A 22,874-nucleotide genomic window follows, 5' to 3' on the forward strand; every position below is an offset into this window, starting at 1 on the left:
AATCTCTTGTATATATTAATCTCCCTTTTTAACAAATAAATACATATATTCAGCATAAAGCAAAAGATATACTTTCATTCTGATTAAAATTATATTGTTTTAAGACTGAGATCTATACTCATAGGCATCATTAAATGTGTATATATATATATATATATATATATATATATATATATATATATATATATATATAAAAAAAAACTGAGTTGATATGAACAACATACGATACGCAGACAACGTCATATTTGCATAAACACCTAAAAAACACAGCTGAACTTCAAATTCAAGAACTATCAAATGCCAGCAAATCTGAGAAAATTTAAGTAGATCAACGGATACTTTAAGAAGTCACAAAGGAAACCCCCCCATTTGCCTGAAGAGGAAAGTATTTGATCATTGCCTACTACCAGTGCCTACTTATGGCTCTGAAACCTGGTCACTAAAAGCTTACAAGAGTTATAGAAACTGGGATCGACACAGAAGAAAGAAGCATGGAAAGATGCCTGCTTGGAATAACAAGAAATAGAAAAATAAATGGATGGATCGAAGAACAAACAAAAATATTTGACATAATTGAAAGAGTGAAAATGTTAAAATGGGCCGAACACATAGGAAGAACAGATCAAAGCTGGATAAAGGAAGCTATCAAATGGATCCCAAGAGATGAAAAAATACCCAGACGATGAACACATAAAAGATAGGAACATGAAATAATACATTTTGCAGGCATGACATGGAAAAGAGAAGCTATAGATCAAAGCAAACATCTTGGGGAGGCCCTTATCGAGCAGTGGATCGATATGGGCTGATGATGATGGTGATGTTGAGATATACACTCACCTAAAGGATTATTAGGAACACCTGTTCAATTTCTCATTAATGCAATTATCTAACCAACCAATCACATGGCAGTTGCTTCAATGCATTTAGGGGTGTGGTCCTGGTCAAGACAATCTCCTGAACTCCAAACTGAATGTCTGAATGGGAAAGAAAGGTGATTTAAGCAATTTCGAGCGTGGCATGGTTGTTGGTGCCAGACGGGCCGGTCTGAGTAATTCACAATCTGCTCAGTTACTGGGATTTTCACGCACAACCATTTCTAGGGTTTACAAAGAATGGTGTGAAAAGGGAAAAACATCCAGTATGCGGCAGTCCTGTTGGCGAAAATGCCTTGTTGATGCTAGAGGTCAGAGGAGAATGGGCCGACTGATTCAAGCTGATAGAAGAGCAACTTTGACTGAAATAACCACTCGTTACAACCGAGGTATGCAGCAAAGCATTTGTGAAGCCACAACACGTACAACCTTGAGGCGGATGGGCTACAACAGCAGAAGACCCCACCGGGTACCACTCATCTCCACTACAAATAGGAAAAAGAGGCTACAATTTGCACAAGCTCACCAAAATTGGACAGTTGAAAACTGGAAAAATGTTGCCTGGTCTGATGAGTCTCGATTTCTGTTGAGACATTCAGATGGTAGAGTCAGAATTTGGCGTAAACAGAATGAGAACATGGATCCATCATGCCTTGTTACCACTGTGCAGGCTGGTGGTGGTGGTGTAATGGTGTGGGGGATGTTTTCTTGGCACACTTTAGGCCCCTTAGTGCCAATTGGGCATCGTTTAAATGCCACGGCCTACCTGAGCATTGTTTCTGACCATGTCCATCCCTTTATGACCACCATGTACCCATCCTCTGATGGCTACTTCCAGCAGGATAATGCACCATGTCACAAAGGTCGAATCATTTCAAATTGGTTTCTTGAACATGACAATGAGTTCACTGTACTAAACTGGCCCCCACAGTCACCAGATCTCAACCCAATAGAGCATCTTTGGGATGTGGTGGAACGGGAGCTTCGTGCCCTGGATGTGCATCCCACAAATCTCCATCAACTGCAAGATGCTATCCTATCAATATGGGCCAACATTTCTAAAGAATGCTTTCAGCACCTTGTTGAATCAATGCCATGTAGAATTAAGGCAGTTCTGAAGGCGAAAGGGGGTCAAACACAGTATTAGTATGGTGTTCCTAATAATCCTTTAGGTGAGTGTATATATTAATATATATATATATATATATATATATATATATATATATATATATATATATAGAGAGAGAGAGAGAGAGAGAGAGACATACACATCACTAAATATATATACACACATATAGTCCAGTATTTTCAACTCCAACCCTAACATTGATTCATGAGGGTTTTGAGTGGAAATGAAAACTGCAACCATCATAAATGTGTCCTAGAAATGGATGAAAAAGTAGACAACACAGCCAAAAGTTTGAACCTGTTTTGACAGCTGATATTAGTTGAAATAACTTCTTGCTAAGCACCCATCATTCTTAAAGAACAGCCTTATGATGCATTTAGCCTATAGAAAATCCTATTCCACAGACAACTCTTTCTGGGCATAGTACTGAAATGTGGGATTGAGTTTGAAAAGCCAGTTCTTTCAGCCTTTGTAGTTGAAAATGGAATTAATGTGGTCGCTAATCAAGTTACACTAAAACTTTACAACAACTTGATAAATCAGCCTCTTATTCTTATGAGAAACATGAATCAACAACAACAAAGTTCCTTAACATGGAAAACTAACAATCAAAGCTAACCTGGACCAAAGAATGGGGATTTACTCTCAATAGAATAGGGAAAATGCCAAGCAATGTGGTTTACTGTTTTTTACTTTAACTACTGTACCACACTTTTCTGAGACTTGGCCGTTTTACAAATCCTTCAATCCTCATTTCCAAGATGAAGTGCTTTAACACGCGTTTCAAACAGGAAATAAAAAAAGAAATAACCATTTTGTCCTGCAGAAATAGTCTTTCAGCGCCATATTCAAGATATCAAGAGTCCATTACTGTCCCTGAATCACCATTCCAAGCTGATAAAGAGAGACCTGGCTGCAGTTGTATAGAAAGCTTCAGCTTGAAAATTGTTCTGGGCCCCCGTCCAACTTCAGCAGTCTCTTCCTTAATTGCTCTCTCGTGTGAACAGTGTTGGGTCAATCAGAATATTCACAGCATGCAGAGCTGGCTGAATAAATAGGGCTTCCTTGGTGGGCAGAGGAATAACCATACAACCGAGCATAAATAATGGATGTGGGGTAATGTTCGGTGTTTAAAACGTTAAAGCTCAACAGCAGCGGGTAAGCATCAAGTGAAAGAATATACTGTATTAGTCTGTCTGTCACTGAATAATCAGTCACTGGTGGAATAGCAACAACCACTATAAATACTCTGTAATGGACAGCATTCGTGTGATGTGCACTAGTGTGGATGCGTGGCTACCTGGCCACTCAGGAGCTTCCTTTAAGAACATAAAGTTTACAAACGAGAGGAGGCCATTCGACCCATTGTGCTCGTTTGGTGTCCATTAATAACTAAGTGATCCAAGGATCCTATCCAGTCTATTTTTAAATGTTCAAAAAGTTTCAGCTTCAGCCACATCGCTGGGGAGTTTGTTCAGATTGTGACGCCTCTCTGTGTGAAGAAGTGTCTCCTGTTTTGAATGCCTTGAAGCCCAATTTCCATTTGTGTTCCCAGGTGCGTGTATCCCTGCTGATCTGGAAAAGCTCCTCTGGTTTGATGTGGTCGATGCCTTTCATGATTTTGAAGACTTGAATCAAGTCCCCATGTAGTCTCCTCTGTTCCAGGGTGAAAAGGTTCAGGTCCTCAGTCTCTCAGTAGGACATTCCCTTCAGACCAGGAATAAGTCTGGTTGCTCTCCTCTGAACTGCCTCTAGAGCATCTATTTCTTGAAGTGTTGAAGAGTCCACATAGACTCCTAGGTCTTTCTCATGCGTTACTTCATCTAGTTCTATTCCTCCCATAGTGTCATCTAGTTAAATTCCTCCCATAGTGATGGAGTCCTAACAGAATTATATACGCATCACTTAAAACAAGACCCTGTTTACGTCATGCAAAAATAGCTTTGTAATGGCATTTCGTTCCAATATTTTAGGATGACTGAATTAATACAGAAGCTAGCCATACAGTGTGAGAGACAAAACAGGCAGAATTACATTTAGAAAATACAAATAAATTAAAGTTAATACGGAAGAAACTCTGGAAAGGATGCTACATTAATAAATGCTATTTAAAGTAACAATTTGAGCTTCTTGTTTTTTTTTTAACCTTGATTCTGAATAATGAATCAAGTTGAAATTAGTTGGTACAATTAATTGTTCAGGCTAAACGCCAGTTGGTGTTTATTTAACAGGCAGTCTCCGAGCCCAAAGGATATTAATGTCAGTTTACCTCAATAATCTGAGCCTATGTCTTGTAAGAGAGACAGTCTGTGACAGCCATGCAAAGCTTATTTATTTGTTTCTGACTCTTCATCACCTTTCTCAGCGATGATCTTTAAAGAGTTGTCTCCCAAGAAGGACATATTCATTTACTTTAATCCCTGTCGATCATTATGGTTGTCAATGTGAAATCTGCTAAATAGGTTTGCATTTAAGTAGCCTGTTTTGTAATTCAAATGGAAAACTGAATGTTCAACTAGCCCTCTGAAATCTGAAATTCAATACCATATTCAAAAAGATTAAAGATACTTGCTAGTACTTGCTGAACTAAAATGACATTTGTATTTTTTTAGTGTGCTAAGGGCTGGTTTATGTTTTTATTTTTATATATTTTATCACTAGTCCTGGACTATGCAGTGTTATTTTAGGTAGGGTAATCCAAGACTAATGTAAATCAGGGCCAGTGAAAGCCACGGTTAAAGTATAACATTGTGACTTACAGTACTTAATACTACTTACAGAATTTCTGTCTACAGAAAATCTTTGAGTTTGTATTTGACATAAGAACATAAGAAAGTTTACAAACGAGAGGATGCAATTCAACCCATCGTGGGGTTCTGTAAGGACACTATACAGTCATTTTGCAAGTAGTCATTTGTATTATTTCAAGAATGTTCCAGGGGTCATGACCTTTTAAGGCACCAAAAATGTGCATGTCAGTCTAATCGAGGTTATCCTGTCTGAAGAATGCATGCAGAGCTATCGAATGATGCATGCGTACAATTGGTGGGGGCGGCGCTGGGGGCAGGATAGTCTAGCTGAGGGCTTCAATGGGGTGTGCAGAGTTCTGGAAGTATGCGATTAGCTGCAGGTGCTGGCTGTGTGAGTCTTAATACACCACGCATTCGAGCACAAACTATGTATTCTCATCATTACCAAGAGAACTCCAAAATGCTACAATACTCTTCACCAACTGCAAGGAGTTCAGCAATAGGCACAGTTTATTTTGTGTGTCACCTCTGTATAATACCAGCCTGGGAGCACGACTAGAACAGAACGGCTTTGAAATCCACTTGGAATCAATGCACGTCTCTAACAAGCAATGATCTCAGATGAAGTTCAGGTGGATAAACCGGAGGGGGAAAAAAATTGCAAACTCAAACGAATGTGATTGCTGTATATTCCTCACATTCTTTACTGTGTAAGACACATCGTCACAGACTGAGAAATGCAAATCAGAAGAGACAAAACAAAATTCTTTCCCTAAGTGTCAGCTCCATTTAGATGGCCTTTGCGTTCTCACTTCCATGGTAAATCACAATGCGCCCAGCTGACAGTGCAAAATGCCACACGGAAGCCCATCAACCCCTGCTTAGAGTATCAAATTACTGGAGGAGCTGGCACTTGATGTTTTTCCTTAACATTCAATTTGGGCTTAATTACAGAGGCGTGTTTCAATTACACAGAGGAATCTACCGCGCGACTGCATTTATCAGTATGTTTGTGACACACTAAGAGGGGAAAGTGAAAGAAAGACAGCGGAAAGCAAACCTCTCAATCAGCGATCTTATTCTTCAACAGCCGAAGTAAGTGTCACTAAATACTTAACTAGCTTTGTAGTTGTACCCAAAAAAAAAAAAAAAAAAAAGAAATCTGACAGATTCCAGAAAACCACCGAGGGAGTTTTCTTCTTATTCTTCCTTAAGACTGACACAGTATATGGAGATGTTCAGCGGATAATTAAACCCAGAAGGAATTAGAATAATCGTCTCCCTGAAACTGTCACTGGTTTTGAAGTGGGGGCAATGAGGCCAGCAAACTTTGTAAAGTCTTAATTCTATCTCTGTACATCATGTTTTTCCAATCTAGCTTGAGCACGTTATTTTGGAAAAAACTATTTCATAGGTATTTGAAATACCACTTCTTTTTATATATGTATATGTCGACTGAATGTTTTGTTTCCTGTTACTTTCAAATTAATACATAGCAGTAACTTGGGATAGATTAACTAGAGGGATTAAACCTTCACTATAAAATGCCAATTATGTAACAAAAAGAGCACCTTGAATGAAAATAATCTTTTCAACCCTCAACTATGAGAGCTCCAGGTCAGACCAGAAGACACTGTGGTTATCCAGGGACTGACCCTTGCCTGAGGGCATTCTGGGAACCAACGTCTACCCACCTTGACCACATCCTCGTCGGCTGAGCGACACTCCACAGACTCCGACACATCTGTCACAGCGCTGTCCTCGCCCACTGACACCACCTTCACCGGCACGGCCACAGTCTTGCCCGTCAGCACGGCCGTGTTCAGGATCTCTGTGTCCTGCAGAGAGAATTGCATAAAGCTCAGGATCAAGGGTGCAAACCTCTTCTGTATATGAATGCCAGATACGTAGGGTTATATAGATCAAGCAGCTTGCTTTTACTGAAGTTTAAATTCACAGCATTATTCTACTTGTGGCAAACACAATCACCTGTTTCAATTCACTGTAAATGGAAAACACAACATATTGAAATAAAGCAATCTGAATTAATAATCATAATTATAATAATACAGGCTTTGTACAGTTTGTGTAAAATAAAAGACACAGAGAACAATGACATGAATTATACTGGCCCAAATTCATGGATTACAGCATAACAAACTTTTTCAAAAACAAAACAAAAACAAACAACCTCCAAATGAGTGCTAATAAAACCACCCCCCCCCCAGCAATATATCACTGAATAAACAGGACAGAATAAGCAGACACACGAGAGTGTAACCCGTATTCAAACCAGAGTTAAATAAAGTTGAGATTTGCCCTAGAAACAGACAGGTCCATTAAGCAAACTGATTAAGCATACTATAATCAGCGAAGGGCACAAGCCGTGGTGAATGAGGAAATCACTACATTCAGGACCTCGATGTCCTCAGAAAGACCAACAAACATTAGCCTATTCAATAGCGACAGTCTCCCCCTGTCCATTAAAGCATGAAAACTGTTAATTCACTGCCCTGCCAATAGATGCACTGGCATTCCCATCAATAAACAGGATCCCTCATCATCCATTATGGCAGGCCACCAACCACTGTCGTCGTCACAAACAGGGAGTACGTGGAAGATTACGTGATTGACCTCGAAGGTTCTCTACACGGGCAGCCGAGCACACAAGATACACAGAGGATAAGAAATACGATTGGGGTGGCTGCGGCTTTTGGGAGATCATTCATGTTTTCTTCTGTCTCTCATTGGAAATAGATTCCAGCCACTCTGTGTTCACAATGACTTTAAAAGTCCAACCCATCACTTCCCAGTGTATCATGGAGCATCGAGCATACTGTTGGACCAGTAAATCCACAACAATCACTTCAATACCCCGTTCCCCACAAAAAGCTTTAGAAGTTTTAAAAGCAGAGCAAGAAATGCTTCACGTTGTGTTGATTGGCGTGCACGGCATACAGAGTGAGTCAGGGCTTTGCTGGGCCATCAACAGCTTTGTCCTTAATGAGGTATTTGGCTGGAGTGCTGTCTCCCTGGAGCTGTCTCACTGATTGATTGACTACCATGAGAATACAGTGAAACACCTCTCAAAGCCCGCACTGACCATCAGTCAAACAGACGCCAGCGGTAGACACTTGCCACTATTTAAGGCTGAGTACGGGGTCGTGTCCAATGAAATCAGACCAATGAAATCAGAGTGCCTCAGTGCCTGGTGCCTCAGTATTTTATTCATATCTGTAGTCCTGTACAATTTGAACCACTGTGCCTTATTTTGTTTTGCTCTCCTGAGTTCCCCAAAATCCTTCCATGGAAAAGTGTGTATTAATTTTATTGTTCAAATTAAACTCTCCACTATCTTTTTGATCCCCGCTTGGCTGAACCTGCCAAACAAGCACAGAGCTTCTCACAACACAATCTATGGCAGCAGAAACAAAAAACTAAGTAACACACTGCGTTAGAGAGGGAGGAAACAAATACACACACAAAAACCTGCGCAAAATGTGAGTACAAATCTGCCTTTCTTGGTTTGGAGAATAACGGCACGAGGGAATGAGTTTCCCTGCAGGGCAGTACATTTTCAAAGGGAGGCAAGACAATTCACACATATACACTTCCTTACCCATCTGCTTCCCAGAAAAGAAAAGAAAAGAAAAAAGTAGTCCCCTGGAGGGATGTGATTGGCTATACGTATTATATTCATATATCATCAGTGTGCTTTTAAATGAGTCAGAATCAGAAAGTTTGTCTTTCATATTACTGTCTAATGGATTCTTCTTTTGTGCTGGAGTGAAATGGTTTGGCTTTGTTAGCCCAGTGGGTAGACATGCCTGGGCCACTGCCACTACTGTGAGAGGTTCATTTCCAAAAGACGGTATAAGGGCATAGCCTCTCATTACAGTGACAGAACAGATAATTAGGACAATTAAGACAGGCATGAGTAAGTCCCCATTGTCCTGAAAATGAACACAGGATCATTTAATTATGCAGCCCGTTCTGTTCAATACTGCTCCTTTTCAATTAAACAGTTAATAAGGCTAAAACCCCATTATAGGTGGGAAGCGAAGACAGAGTCTGTCTTTTACCATTGTATAAGGTTTTTTTCTTCTTCTCCATTCTTTTGGAGAAACCCAGATAACATTATTTAATGCCATTAATATGAATAATGAAATTTCAAGCTCACTGATATAATTGCAGTTTATTATTATTATTATTATTATTATTATTATTATTATTATTTTGGTATATTCTACATGAAGTTTTAAGAATTTCAGTTAACTGTAAAGCTTTTCAATACGAGACAAAGGAGCTGTTTTGCAGTTTTCAGTTCATCATTTCAAATTTACGTTTCCTATGTTCCAGCGTTCCACTTACAATATTTTTCTTTTTTTTAATTCCCAAATTATGATAATGGCAGTGTACTGAATAGACCATGCTTTGAATGCCAATAACTAATTCTGACAGGTATTTTGACAAGGAGTAATCTTCAGTGTTTGATTCTGTCAAAGCTTTCACTTATCAAGCCAAGGAAGAAAATGACAAATATTTAGCACCATTCTTTCTAAAACGGAAAAAGAGAAGAAAAGATTTTAGTGCTAGCAATCTGAAAGTGTAACCCTTTATACCGTGTGAGACTTTCTTTCATCTACAGTTGAATCTACACAGATATAACATGGTGCCAATACATTTTCTGAGTATATTCTTTGATGTACATGCTCTATATCTAAATAATTTACTAAAATCTCAGCTATATGATCATGCTTCAAGTCAAACATTTAAGTGCATAAGTGTATTTTCATGTTTGTTTTTATATTATTATTGTTACATTGCTTTTTAAAGTTTTTTTTGTTCTCCTTTATTGAGAATTACTGTAGACTCATGTACAGTTTTTGTCTCCATTGAGAGTTCAGTATCACACAGAGTCTAAGAAAAGGATCTAGTTTAAAAAGAGCTTTTATTTTAATAGCATTAATTCTATTAAAAAATGTATGAGGGCAGTCTTAAAAGATTAGAAAACACGGTAAAAAAAAAATAATCTGAATCGTTTTGGAAGAAATTAATATTTAACCAGCACAAAGATACCTATGTATCAAGAAAACACATTACTTGAAATGCACTATGCCGAAATGTCTTTTCATTATATCTGTTTTTTTTACACGGAATCTGCTTTATAGGGTAAACCTTCTTAAGGGCATGGATTCAATTTCTCTAAAGAGGAACTGAAATAAATTAATTCCTACTCTGCTGGGATTTCCCATTCCAAAGGGTCTTTTACAATACACGTCAGGCTAAGTGGTTCAGGCCCACTGAAAAGCGAGGCCATGTTAGATTATGGAAGTTAGAAATGACCCAGCAGGCACAGAATTGCAGGATATTACAGATCGGGTTATGTCAGTAATAAGCCACATAGGGATACAGTTATAAGGTTTCTATGATCTTCACAGCCAGAGACACATACTGCAATTAAAGACAACGGCAGGATAGTTGGCAGACTACAGCGCAACAAACACTTCATTTGACAGAGGCCATGCTGGACAATTTTTGTGTGTCCAGGGGGAAGAGAAGGTTTGTATTACAATGCACAAAAGTTCTTATTCTCAATATACAACACTAGAGCCGTGCCTGGGTTAAATTTTCAAGGCAAGAGAGCACTTTTATTTATTTATTTTACCTTGATATTCATTACTGTAACTGGGCAAGTATTCAGTCCTGTGCTGGAACACATAGTTAGCATATCTCAGATTTCATATACATTACTAAAGAAAAAGTTACAAGCAAGCCAGGCTTGCTAGGATTACATGTGTTAGAAATGCCACAAATAGCTATATTCAAAGCGACTAATTCCCAGACAAAGTTTAAGCTCAGGACCCAGGGATGTTTAAGAGCTGTGCATAATTAACTCCCCCCTTCAAGTCCTGGAAGACAGGATAACCAGCTCAGTCTGCCTTATTTTTCTAATACTGGAAGTTAACATTCAAGACACACTAGGGAGTGATGTGGTCTAAAGCACAATCTCTTCCTGTGTCTGGCCCCAATCTAAAATTAAATAAGTTTTATTGTGTTAGCACAAGTGATGTGCTCTGCATTAATAGTCCCCAAAGCTAAGGGCAGGACCCCAGCCTCTGAGTATCTACATGCCCACCTATGACCCACACACTTGGCCCATGTTGGCATCAAGATATGGTCCTACTAGGTCAGTTCAAACTGGAGGAGCAGCGCCGGGCACCGACGCATTATTCATGTTGACAAACCCAGAGGCACAGTGGTGAAAATGCTAGTTTTACTTCTGTTTATTGTAAATGAAATGATTTCTTCCTTTTACTGTGAAGGCCTTGCCAATTGGCAAGATCAGAAGATTTACAACTGTGTACTTATGCAAACCCACGGAGCAGAAAAGAAAAAGAAAAACAATGAAACGGTTGTGGACACAAGCAGTCTGTGAGCTGCAGGGTCAACGATCCACCCATGTTGCCCTACTAAAGGTAAAAGTCCTCTTCACTGAGCCTTCCAGCTGGTATCTATTTTCCTGCTGATTGTGTAGCACGGTATTGATTGCTCTACCCATTTAACCATTAGAATCCATGCAAGAGAAAACCTTGTTAACACAAACCTTGCTTTTCCTGCATGACACCCTATAACACAGGTATACTACCAAGCAATGACTTACAGTACAGGCTAAGATATTCAATAATGTGGTTAATTTGTCATCTTTCACATTAGAAACTTTAAATCTTTATATTTAAACAGTTGCCATCACAGCAGGAACCTTGTTCAGCCTAAAAGTAAGGCTTCTAAAATTACAGCAGCAGATAAATACATAGACTGTAATGGTATTTTTCTTTCTTAATGCAAAGGTTATTATTGGGGTGCATATGTTTATTGCCAGAACGTTACCCCCCTGTGGATTTGTCCACCCACACTGAGAGGACACCACAGGTTAGCACTTAAACACACTGTAGAGTTATTAAAAACAAATTTCTAGCTTTCAGGATACACTGCATATCTAAGGGGGAATGTATAATATCTTTTTAAATGGTAATCCCAACATAACCTAGCTTTTGGCTGTATGTTTGTTTAAAACAACCCTTATAAGAGCTATCACAAAGAATTTTGAAATTACACTTAAGGATGTAGACCTAACTGGCAATTGTATATGATTGTAGTTATTTTAATACTGTATGCATTGTGGGGATTGGATTCAGTTGTTGCAAGAGGATAGAATTATGGAAACGATATGCAGGCAACATAATTGTATGTATTTATTTATTTTAAGAATGCATTACTTTATTAATGCACTAGACATTCATCTTTCTCAGGAGCGAAATACATTTAGTTTCGGCACCATGCATGGAGCTTAAACTTGTAGAATAGGACTTAGACTGTGTGAATAGAGCCTCTTGCCTGGTAAACAGAATATAGAGGGAATCTGTGGAAAACAGATTTGTTTGATACACAAACATCAACATAATAAATGCATACATATTTATATAAAACCCTGCACTTATACATCGGGGAGCTGCTGACTGGTTAAAAGGGTAAGTGGATACATTAACTCTAGAAACTATAAAGTTTTTTAAACCTTTTAATTTCACATCTATGGTGTTTTAATTTGGAGAAAAGGGGGACAGGAAGCAGGCTGACAGACATGGTAAGGCTATGGACAGTGATACATCATTGCATGACAGTGTGTGGAAATGCCAGGCAGTCAATGAGATTAATCCTTGGCCTTAATAGAGTACCCTCTCCCCTAAGAGTTCCTGCCCAGCTTAGGACCTTAATGGCCAAAGAAGAAGATTGTTCTGTGACAGCATTGCAGGTCGTTCGTAAAATAACTCCACTCGCCCCTGAGTGTGTCTTAAAGACCAATAAACACTGTCAAACACAATTAGTGGGACTCCAAGGCAAACGCAGGGGTCGGACACATGGTAAAGGTAATCCCTGCCAAGTAGAAAGTATAAGATATTGCCAAAGCTTACAGTAATACGGTAACCACATTCACTGAAGAAATGGGAGCCGTGGAGTATTTACTGAAGAAATAAAAGATTTGCTTAAATTACACAATCTGACAGCAGGGGCTTCACAACATTTAAATCATATGGAAAAGAGATAAATCAATAACATATTTTAATGCCGGCAGTTAAGTCATTAAGTCACTTGAACTGAAGGGACTCTGGGGTTTGCTAAACTGTGATAAAATAACACAGGCAGCATGAATCACTGTAATGAGAGAGAGAGAGAAGCAAATAAGGCTGTGACTTTATACACTTAACTGTTTTCCCAGATTCCAGGACAGATGTAGACCTATGCACTGTATATCATAACAGCCTTCATCACAGCCTGATCAGCACCAAACAATTGGACATAAGTTAACAAAGGCAGCCCAGCAAGACTCCTTTCTGAGACTGCGGCTGCTCAGAGGAAGGGGTCATGGGATGCGCGATGAGGCTTGTGCTGCTCAATTGGAGTTTGCAATTAACAACCTTAAAACCCACAGCTTTGCAGGGGGAAGTCATGTCTTAACCTCCATTTGCTCTTTCTAGCCGCTTATATCTGTCCTTGCCCTTGCACCCCCCTGCCCCAGCTTTAATATATTGCGTCTCTGAACGGCATCCGAGGACATTGAAAAACCAGACTAGACTAGACAGTTCTTTTTTAAAACATGTGGCTGGAGGCTCCTGTTTTGAGGCTTCCATAGCTTAGGAGACATTTTAATTATTTACTTTTCAAGCAAGCTTTTTTCTTGTTATAAGAATCCTCCACGTCCCTTTGTTGTTCCTTGTAAGTCTGTTATCAGACTTTCCAAGTACACATTAAATATCGATGAAAAACCAATTTAATTAAAAACAACAACTAACTAACAAACAAAAACATCTCAAGGTTTATACAGAGAGGGTGCAGAGGGAACTTAATTACTGTCAAACAAAGTTTATATTTTAGGCCAGCTGTACTACTAATAAACAGTGTGCCATTATTCCCACAATGTTCAGCAAGCATTGCAAATTGCCATCTAAGCAGAAACTACAACAGTGAATAAAAAAGTGCACCAATTAATACATCCAATAAGAAGTACAAATAGGCTATGATTGTACGTTTTTATTTTTACATACAAAAATTATGAAGGTTGTATTCTAAAAAGCTTTCAATATGAGTCTGACAACTTTATTTTTTCTTACTCAACAACATAGGGCATAAAATATAGAACAAGTCCTGAAAATGAAATACACTCTATATATATAAGTAAATACCCTTTACACTGTACCATTGCAGGTCTTTTTAAAGATGCATCAAAAAGATGGATAACTTTTTTTTTTTCTCCTAAGAAGCTTTCAATTTGCCATAATTAAGCAACAGAAGAATGAAGAACATTTTACAGAGAAAAAGCAGGAGATCTTCAAGGCCATTTCTGACTAGGCATTACATTTGTGTTTAAGATTGAAACCTTCATTATTTTATTTGTGAAATTGCCTCTGCAGGTGCAATATCTAGATAGCCTACTATGTCCCCAAAAGTAGAAAATAAAATATATAATAAAATAATAATAAAAAGCAGTACCTGTCATGGTCAGCTCTTGGGCAATTAAGTGTTATTTAATGTGACATGTCCCTGGCAATATTGATAAACCAGTCACATCAGAAAATATTGTAAACAATGCAGACTATACACTAGCTGCCTGTTTTTAGGTATTTCTGTATGGTTAATATTTTATGAATAAACCCTTCTCCTTCCCTGTGAGTTTGCCCTAAGCAGTCTTTTTATTATTTGTTTTAAAGGCAAGCTTATTACACAACCTTGAAAAAAGAAAACGGATATATAACAAGCAGCAGATGTTTCATTTACTTTACTGAAATGGAAAAAATAACACCATTTCTATCCATTTTGGGGGGCTAGAGTTATTAAAAGTGAATAATTAGTTCCTTTATTTACCCTAAAGTAGGCTACTCACTTTTGCGCTTTCTAAAATTCTCAGCCTTTAGGAGAATGAGCTCCCACATGAAAGTCATTTTCCTCTTCATGATAGTTAAATATACAAGTCTTCTGCCAGACATGGCTTTAATTAATGGTTCTCTAGGGTGCAGGGAGAAAGGAGAAGGCTAGCTACTTGCTTCAGCAATATTCAGATCCATATTTAGAATTATGCTCAAAAAGCCCTATTTATCTTGATGACAGGTATGATCTATTTTGACCTTTTCAAATTAAATTGAAATGTATTTTTCTGTACTTAGCAATCCTTATTTTATAACAGCTAATCATTAATTGGCCTTTTATCTGATTTTATTTTTGCAAGGAGTGTGAGGTATACATTTAAAGCTCATAAATAATACAACCTGTACTGAATTTATACACAACACATTTATATAGAAGTGTTTGTTGACAAATCTTCTGATGCATCAAATAGGAACATCAATAATAGCATTGAATAATGTTCATGGTTCACATGCAATGATTAGTCTGTAAAATAAATAAACAAATACATGTAAAAATACAAATATTCTGCATATTTCTGTTGCTTGGGAAAGGACAAAGTATGCTTATCCCATTATCAGAACAGATTGTTCCAAATCTTAGTCTTTAACTGACTATCCATAAGATACATGGTATTTTTATCTTTAAAATACAAACAAAAAATCTGCAATCAATACCAAAGTTAAAAAGAGATTTTTTAAATTACAACCAAATGCAATAATCCATATCTGAGGTTGACATACTGGTAGGTGCATATATCTAGACTATTTTCCCCTGAAGGATATACCTTTTAGTAGTTTTACTGATCAGTCTTAAGGAATTTTAAGCACAGCAACTTTTACATATTAATACATTCTTAGCCAAGCAGACACGGTTGAAATATTACAGTACACATGTGTAATTCTGCAGAATAATTGACTTTGTTGCATTGTTACAATGTTTATCTTGAAATCTGCAGAATAATTTAAGGTTGAAACAGATTGAGAGCCACCACGGAGTTGTCATATTATAGCAAAACTGGAGCTGAATTCAACTTCAATGCCATAATCTCCTTAAGGACAGGAAATCTGATTTTCTCAAACTTTAATAACATACAAGAAGATCTGAAATTATGCTTTGTAAACAGAGCCACACTTCACTATATTTATATCATAGAGTTTTTCAAATAAAGGTGTACAGACAGACAATAATATGCATAGATCTAAATCCTTTATATTACAAGAAAAGTCTTAGGTCAAGGTTTCACAGCCTCTACAAGACACAATACACAGGCATCTGGAGATAATTCATAAAAAGAGATCTACCATTTTCCTCTTGATGTGAAGGGAAATAAAATGATTCATAAACAGCACACAATTTGAAAATGCAATTAAAGCCTTAATAGAAGCCATAAAAGTAATTCTTTAGGCAAATCTGTAACAAAAAAAAGATTGAGTTGTTTTTTCCTCGCAGAAGAGTGGAATTAAATCGAGAATATAGAAGCAGGCAAGGAAGATTAAAAAAATGCTTTTGTTGGCCTATAAAGGCTAAACATTTAATAGTCTTTGACATCCAACTTTATCTGCTTTATAATGTCTAAACTAAGATTAATGGCTAATGGCATGGTTTCTGATATGGCACGCCAAAGAAGCAGCCATCTTGTCTCGTTCACTCAGAGCAAGAAAACAAAAAATACCTTAGTGAAATCAGTTGCAGCCTCTCATTGTACTGAAATCAAATCCAAAGAACTGTATTGCTTAAAAAAAGCACATTAGATGAAAAGTAACTTTTTATATTAGTTGTATGGTCTCTTGTCATTTCTGCATAGATTTGTACTGGATATATCTATAAGAAATAGCTTCTGAAAAAACTCCTCATCTCTGTCTACTAGAGTCGAGTTTTCCCTGAGATGGAAAGCTTTATAAAGAGGCATCATGTTCCCTCTTCCAATATATTTTCTCTAATTAGTTTTTATAAAGCATTGTAAGCATCACATTGGGGTTACCCAAACTCGGAGATATACAAAATCAGACAAAACTTTCCATCTAACATATATCCCTATGTAGTGTTTCAGGTTTTTTGCTTCTGGGTTCAGAACTTACAAAAACAACAAATAATAAGACAGAGTGTGGGTTCCGGCAACAAATTAATTTATCCGGCTTTTATGAAGCAACACTGTTCTGGGGCTCCCTCTAAACTACTTCTGCCCAGCAGGAACTGGGGCACCCCTATATATCTCCTTGTCCCCTGTGACTGGCTCCCCAAATCACAGTGTCCCCCCTGTACCCAAATGGTGTTAACTTTCAACCCTGGAAACTACAATAATTCCCCTCAATAATCAGATCCCCCAATGAACCACCAAAGCTCCCAACACACAGAACTGACAGACAGACACACAACACTGCAGTCCCTGCATATAACATGCCCAGATCAATACAATATACTTTTTATTCTTTCTCAAATAACAGGATAAGTATGACAAAATAACAGAAAATGACTGGGTATACATCAAATCATAAATTACATTCAAATTAATTTAAAAAATAAATTACTTTAAAGTTGGATCTACTAAATATAGTAGGAAAAAGGCAGTGAGTGAGTCCAATAAGTCCTAAAGTGAAGTGAAATTTAAATTACATTTACCTCATCATAAACCTGGGGAACACTTCAGTATAGATTGGATACAGGGTTTTTAAGCAGTTAAGCTTCAGCATGTAATATCCAAAAGTGATACTGACAGCCACTTAAGTGCTTCTGTGATTATTAGTGCAGACTTTAATGAAAGCAAAGGGAACCCCTTCATTACAGATGAATGTTCGCAAGTATGTGCGTCCGACAGAAGTAGAGCGATTGTGAATAAAAGATGTCAAAGAACTGATAGTATCTATTAACTTCATAAAATGGGACCCCCTGCGATGCTTGTGAATAGCATACCTGCAATTCAGTTTAGATCAATGGGTCAGGCGCAGAGGTGCAGCTGCCGCTGAATATCAACTAGAAAGAGGCTGTGGAGCTCGCTGAGGCACGCCAAGGTCAGGACGGAGGAACGTGAGGGACATTGCAGAACGTCTCCAGGGCGGGGGGATTCGGCTCCCACTGGGATTATAAATGCCAAACTGCAATATATCACATTTCAGCGCACACACAGAAGAAAGACATGCTGTCCATACTCTGAACTGCCTTTGAGCGAGGCAGAGGAGTCTCAGCTATATCAGCCATCAGATAGCGGCCTCTTATCCGCCCTCACATGATCGATAGTGGGATCCGAACCTGGTGCTAGGTAGACATTTGAGGGTTAAGGCGATAAACCTGGCAGTGATAGCTTGTGATCTGTCTTGCCAGTTTCCTGGTTTACTTTCATGGCATTTAGCCTGCACTCAGAGTCAGTCTTAGCCACTTGATGGCCGATAAGTGTACACTGTTTTTATGCAGTAAGGGCAATACAAATTCAGCACAGTTTTACTTTGAAGTTCTTTTGTATCTCCCTTTTGAATCACACTGGCATTAATAGAGCTTTTCTTTTCAGTCCTTGTGTTGCATATAGATCTTATTCACCCTCAGCCCAATGGGTTCTACTGAGTAGTGTGAATAGAAACCGATGTGGAGTGATCCCACAGTCAGGTACAATTTCAGGAGTGCAAGCATAACAATATTATAAAAGAAACAACCACAGGCAAACACGTAGGTTTCCAGCAGCTTCTATATGTTCAGCAGAAGGCTATCAGGTTGTCACCTTTGGCTTAGAACATTTCAAAATCATTGTGATCAATTATCTAAGAGGTAAAGCCCCCTGGGTGAGAGATTACTGTACACGAATTTTCCTAAATGTTGCATGGATGAATCATGCTCCACTATTTCATTTCCCCTCAAGCAACTGTCAACTCTTTTTCTTACAGAACTGTTCAAATACAGCACATTTCAAAAGATTTACTGAAAACAACACACACACACACAAACACACAAATATATATATATATATATATATGGTGTGTATGTGTGTGTGTGTGAGAGAGAGAGAGAGAGGGAGGGAGGAAGGGAGGGAGTGAGTGAGAGAGAGGGGAACAGAAAGAAATATTCCAATTCAGTAGGTATGGCAGCTTCAAAATAGGATTTTATTTACAACTGATATTCTGTCCCCACTTCCACACTCATTTATATAACAGCAAGCCATGGATCTGTGAGAGATGAAATGAGACTGGAGGCATCTTGCCCTGTGGGCTGACAATGACTTAATGAGGCCATGATGCACGGCTACAAATAAAGGTATCGGAATAAAGAAGGCTGTCGCGTGCAAGACAGATATGATACCGCTGACACTGTTGGCAAAACAACATGTCAGTCTGAATGCAGAATGGTGAAGTTGATCAAGGAGACATGGAGTTTTTATGCATTCTCAGAAATCTTGCAAACAGCAGCCTGAACCGCTACACGTTTTACCACACTATGACAGCTTAAGTGTTACTTATAGAATGTTATGGTTAGCAGCTCTATCGTAATTAAATCAACCATTGAATAAGGTATGGTGACTGTCACAGCGCAACTTGCGATCACATTCGTATGGAAGCTGTTGAAGTCTGCTGTACCTGTTAAAAAGGAAAATGTCTAGCTGAATGATAGTTTTCTTCTTTTAAGGGTGTCTTACATGATGCCATAGGCAAATGCCAGAATTCCCAGTCAATTTTTTTAATTCGGTTGGCCGGTCGATTCCCATGTGGGCCAGTCGGCCCGTGTGGAGACCTGGACTGCACATCGCCAACACCCCGCCCCTCGGACTGCACTTTATTGGGACTCAGACTTCAACAGCTGTTGCCCCCCTTGGTAAAAGTCCAGAGCTGATTTTTGGTCCCAGTCCGCCCCTGTATGACACTCTGATGACTTCAACTAACTGGTACAGTTTATAGTGCTAATTCAGCCCTTCAGCCATGCTTATGAAACTTAATTCATTAAACACGAGCTGTGTGCTACACTCATCTTTATAACTCTCACATAAGTGCGGCTCCATAAACCCTGATGTGTGAATCATACAACACATAGTATAATGTCACATTGATTTGCATAAAATAATAGAAACATAAACAACCTGTGCTGGATGTCAATTTTTTTACAATCTTACAAAAATCCTTTTAAAAATGGCAAAATCGTTCAACATAAACAATATCCTTACAATTGTATTAGACTGGGCGATGAGTTAGTTGGTTCATTTGTACAGAGTCTTACTGAGAGTATAGACAGGGTAATGAGTATATATATATATACACTCACCTAAAGGATTATTAGGAACACCTGTTCAATTTCTCATTAATGCAATTATCTAACCAACCAATCACATGGCAGTTGCTTCAATGCATTTAGGGGTGTGGTCCTGGTCAAGACAATCTCCTGAACTCCAAACTGAATGTCTGAATGGGAAAGAAAGGTGATTTAAGCAATTTTGAGCGTGGCATGGTTGTTGGTGCCAGACGGGCCGGTCTGAGTATTTCACAATCTGCTCAGTTACTGGGATTTTCACGCACAACCATTTCTAGGGTTTACAAAGAATGGTGTGAAAAGGGAAAAACATCCAGTATGCGGCAGTCCTGTGGGCGAAAATGCCTTGTTGATGCTAGAGGTCAGAGGAGAATGGGCCGACTGATTCAAGCTGATAGAAGAGCAACTTTGACTGAAATAACCACTCGTTACAACCGAGGTATGCAGCAAAGCATTTGTGAAGCCACAACACGTACAACCTTGAGGCGGATGGGCTACAACAGCAGAAGACCCCACCGGGTACCACTCATCTCCACTACAAATAGGAAAAAGAGGCTACAATTTGCACAAGCTCACCAAAATTGGACAGTTGAAGACTGGAAAAATGTTGCCTGGTCTGATGAGTCTCGATTTCTGTTGAGACATTCAGATGGTAGAGTCAGAATTTGGCGTAAACAGAATGAGAACATGGATCCATCATGCCTTGTTACCACTGTGCAGGCTGGTGGTGGTGGTGTAATGGTGTGGGGGATGTTTTCTTGGCACACTTTAGGCCCCTTAGTGCCAATTGGGCATCGTTTAAATGCCACGGCCTACCTGAGCATTGTTTCTGACCATGTCCATCCCTTTATGACCACCATGTACCCATCCTCTGATGGCTACTTCCAGCAGGATAATGCACCATGTCACAAAGGTCGAATCATTTCAAATTGGTTTCTTGAACATGACAATGAGTTCACTGTACTAAACTGGCCCCCACAGTCACCAGATCTCAACCCAATAGAGCATCTTTGGGATGTGGTGGAACGGGAGCTTCGTGCCCTGGATGTGCATCCCACAAATCTCCATCAACTGCAAGATGCTATCCTATCAATATGGGCCAACATTTCTAAAGAATGCTTTCAGCACCTTGTTGAATCAATGCCACGTAGAATTAAGGCAGTTCTGAAGGCGAAAGGGGGTCAAACACAGTATTAGTATGGTGTTCCTAATAATCCTTTAGGTGAGTGTATATATATATATATATATATATATATATATATATATATATATGTATGTATATATAAAATTAAATTGAACTTTGGAAATATTATGTGCTACCCGTTTAACAAAATCACCAAAAGAGCAAGTTTAGACATCACCACCCCGACAAAACCCTGATGTTTTGCACAATGAGCAAAGGTCTTGGATTGTACAGAGTGAACACAAACTAACTTCCATGCTGTGGATTAATCACATAGCTCTCCTGGATAGATTGGGGTTCGTGAGCTCCTTTTTAATGCTGGATATTCTAAATCATTTTTGCTGTGCAACATTAACTTTCACTTTAATTTGTCCTCAGGATCATAGCATGATTATTATACTTCAGAAGCACACAATGTTTTATTCATGTTTTTACTAAATTCTGCACATGGAAGCAAAATGCAGACCCATTTGACCTATCAGACCCATATGTTGTTTGACTGGAATAGTTTAAATGAGAGCCTTTAAAGAAATATGGCATATGAAAGAAACCGATGACATAAAAAAACTAAGTAATAAAACACCATAACTACAGAAATAGAGAAATAAGAAGAATAATATAATGGGTAATCCAGGTTTTGTTTTTTCAGGTTAATTTTCTCTGACTTCTTTCTGTCATGATTCCATTGATGATGATGATGATGATGATGATGATGATGATGATGATGATGATGATGATAATGTGGGGATCTCAGTGAACGGGTCAGAAATGTATCAATTCTGAATAGCGAAGATAATGGACAAACCCCCTACTAGGTTGAAAAATAATATCCAACATAAATTACAGGCATTACAATCCATCTACCTATGGCCTATAGATGTAGCAATATGCTGTACTGTGTGTTAAATAAGGTGAGAAATGTCTGAGAGAGAGTGATGGGGCTGAAAGAGCTGTCAACCATGTTGCTTTGCCCTCCAGGACTTCGCTAAGAGCTTAGTACTGATAGCAAACCCATTTTCCTGGATTAAACTAAGTTTGGGCCCAAGTTTGAGCCATTTGATCGAAATTGAGAAGATGTATTAATTAATGCTTAATTGATCAGTATGTCACTTTTATACCACACGGTCGGATTAGAGAGGCATTGTTTTCAAACAGTTTCTGCAAACAGAAAATAAAATACAATTACATAAAATATGTGCTCACAGGGATTGCTGATATACAAATAATGTCCCTTCCAAACTTATAAAGTAACATTTTCTCAGCTAATCTCTTGTTCTCAACTCAGAATTGTGCCAAAGATTTGATCAAAATCTTTGAAATCACAATCAACATGTAGTTGCTATGGTGAACTGATTTGCTACTGCAAGTACTTATTGTAACTGTTGTTTCTACTGCGTCTATTGTCTGAATATTAAGCATGAAAACAATCAAGATAATGAATCTACCTACTGTTAAAAGTACTCTTAATTGAACACCAGCCCTTCAGCCCCACAAGGTTGTTTGGCAGAATCCAGTATTTTTTCTCTTATATTCTTTCTTTACCTGTTTCTATTAATGTAAGCAATGCATTTGCAACACTGTGCTTCATTGCTCTGAATGAATTTAGCATACAAAATACTGCTAACTATTCATCCCGCAGAGAAGTGTGATGACAGACGGACACTCAGGGAGAGCTGGGATATTACAGTCTATAATGGGTCTGTTTTGGATGCAGTGGGTCTCTCAACTCATTTTCATTTAACCCTTGGTAT

The 22,874-nt window shown here is 38.4% G+C and overlaps 1 protein-coding gene across 1 annotated transcript in view; it reads right to left on the minus strand.

Moving 5' to 3' along the window:
• LOC136712643 (transmembrane protein 132C) overlaps positions 1-22,874 on the minus strand; it is a 167,919-nt gene that overhangs the window by 21,890 nt on the left and 123,155 nt on the right. The window contains exon 5 of the mRNA XM_066689323.1: positions 6,449-6,592. Coding sequence (XP_066545420.1) covers positions 6,449-6,592 — 144 coding nt within the window. The remainder of the gene's footprint in view (positions 1-6,448; positions 6,593-22,874) is intronic.

The sequence above is a fragment of the Amia ocellicauda genome, chromosome 17 (genome assembly GCF_036373705.1).
Source record: "Amia ocellicauda isolate fAmiCal2 chromosome 17, fAmiCal2.hap1, whole genome shotgun sequence".
In the NCBI taxonomy this organism is placed as follows: Eukaryota; Metazoa; Chordata; class Actinopteri; order Amiiformes; family Amiidae; genus Amia; species Amia ocellicauda.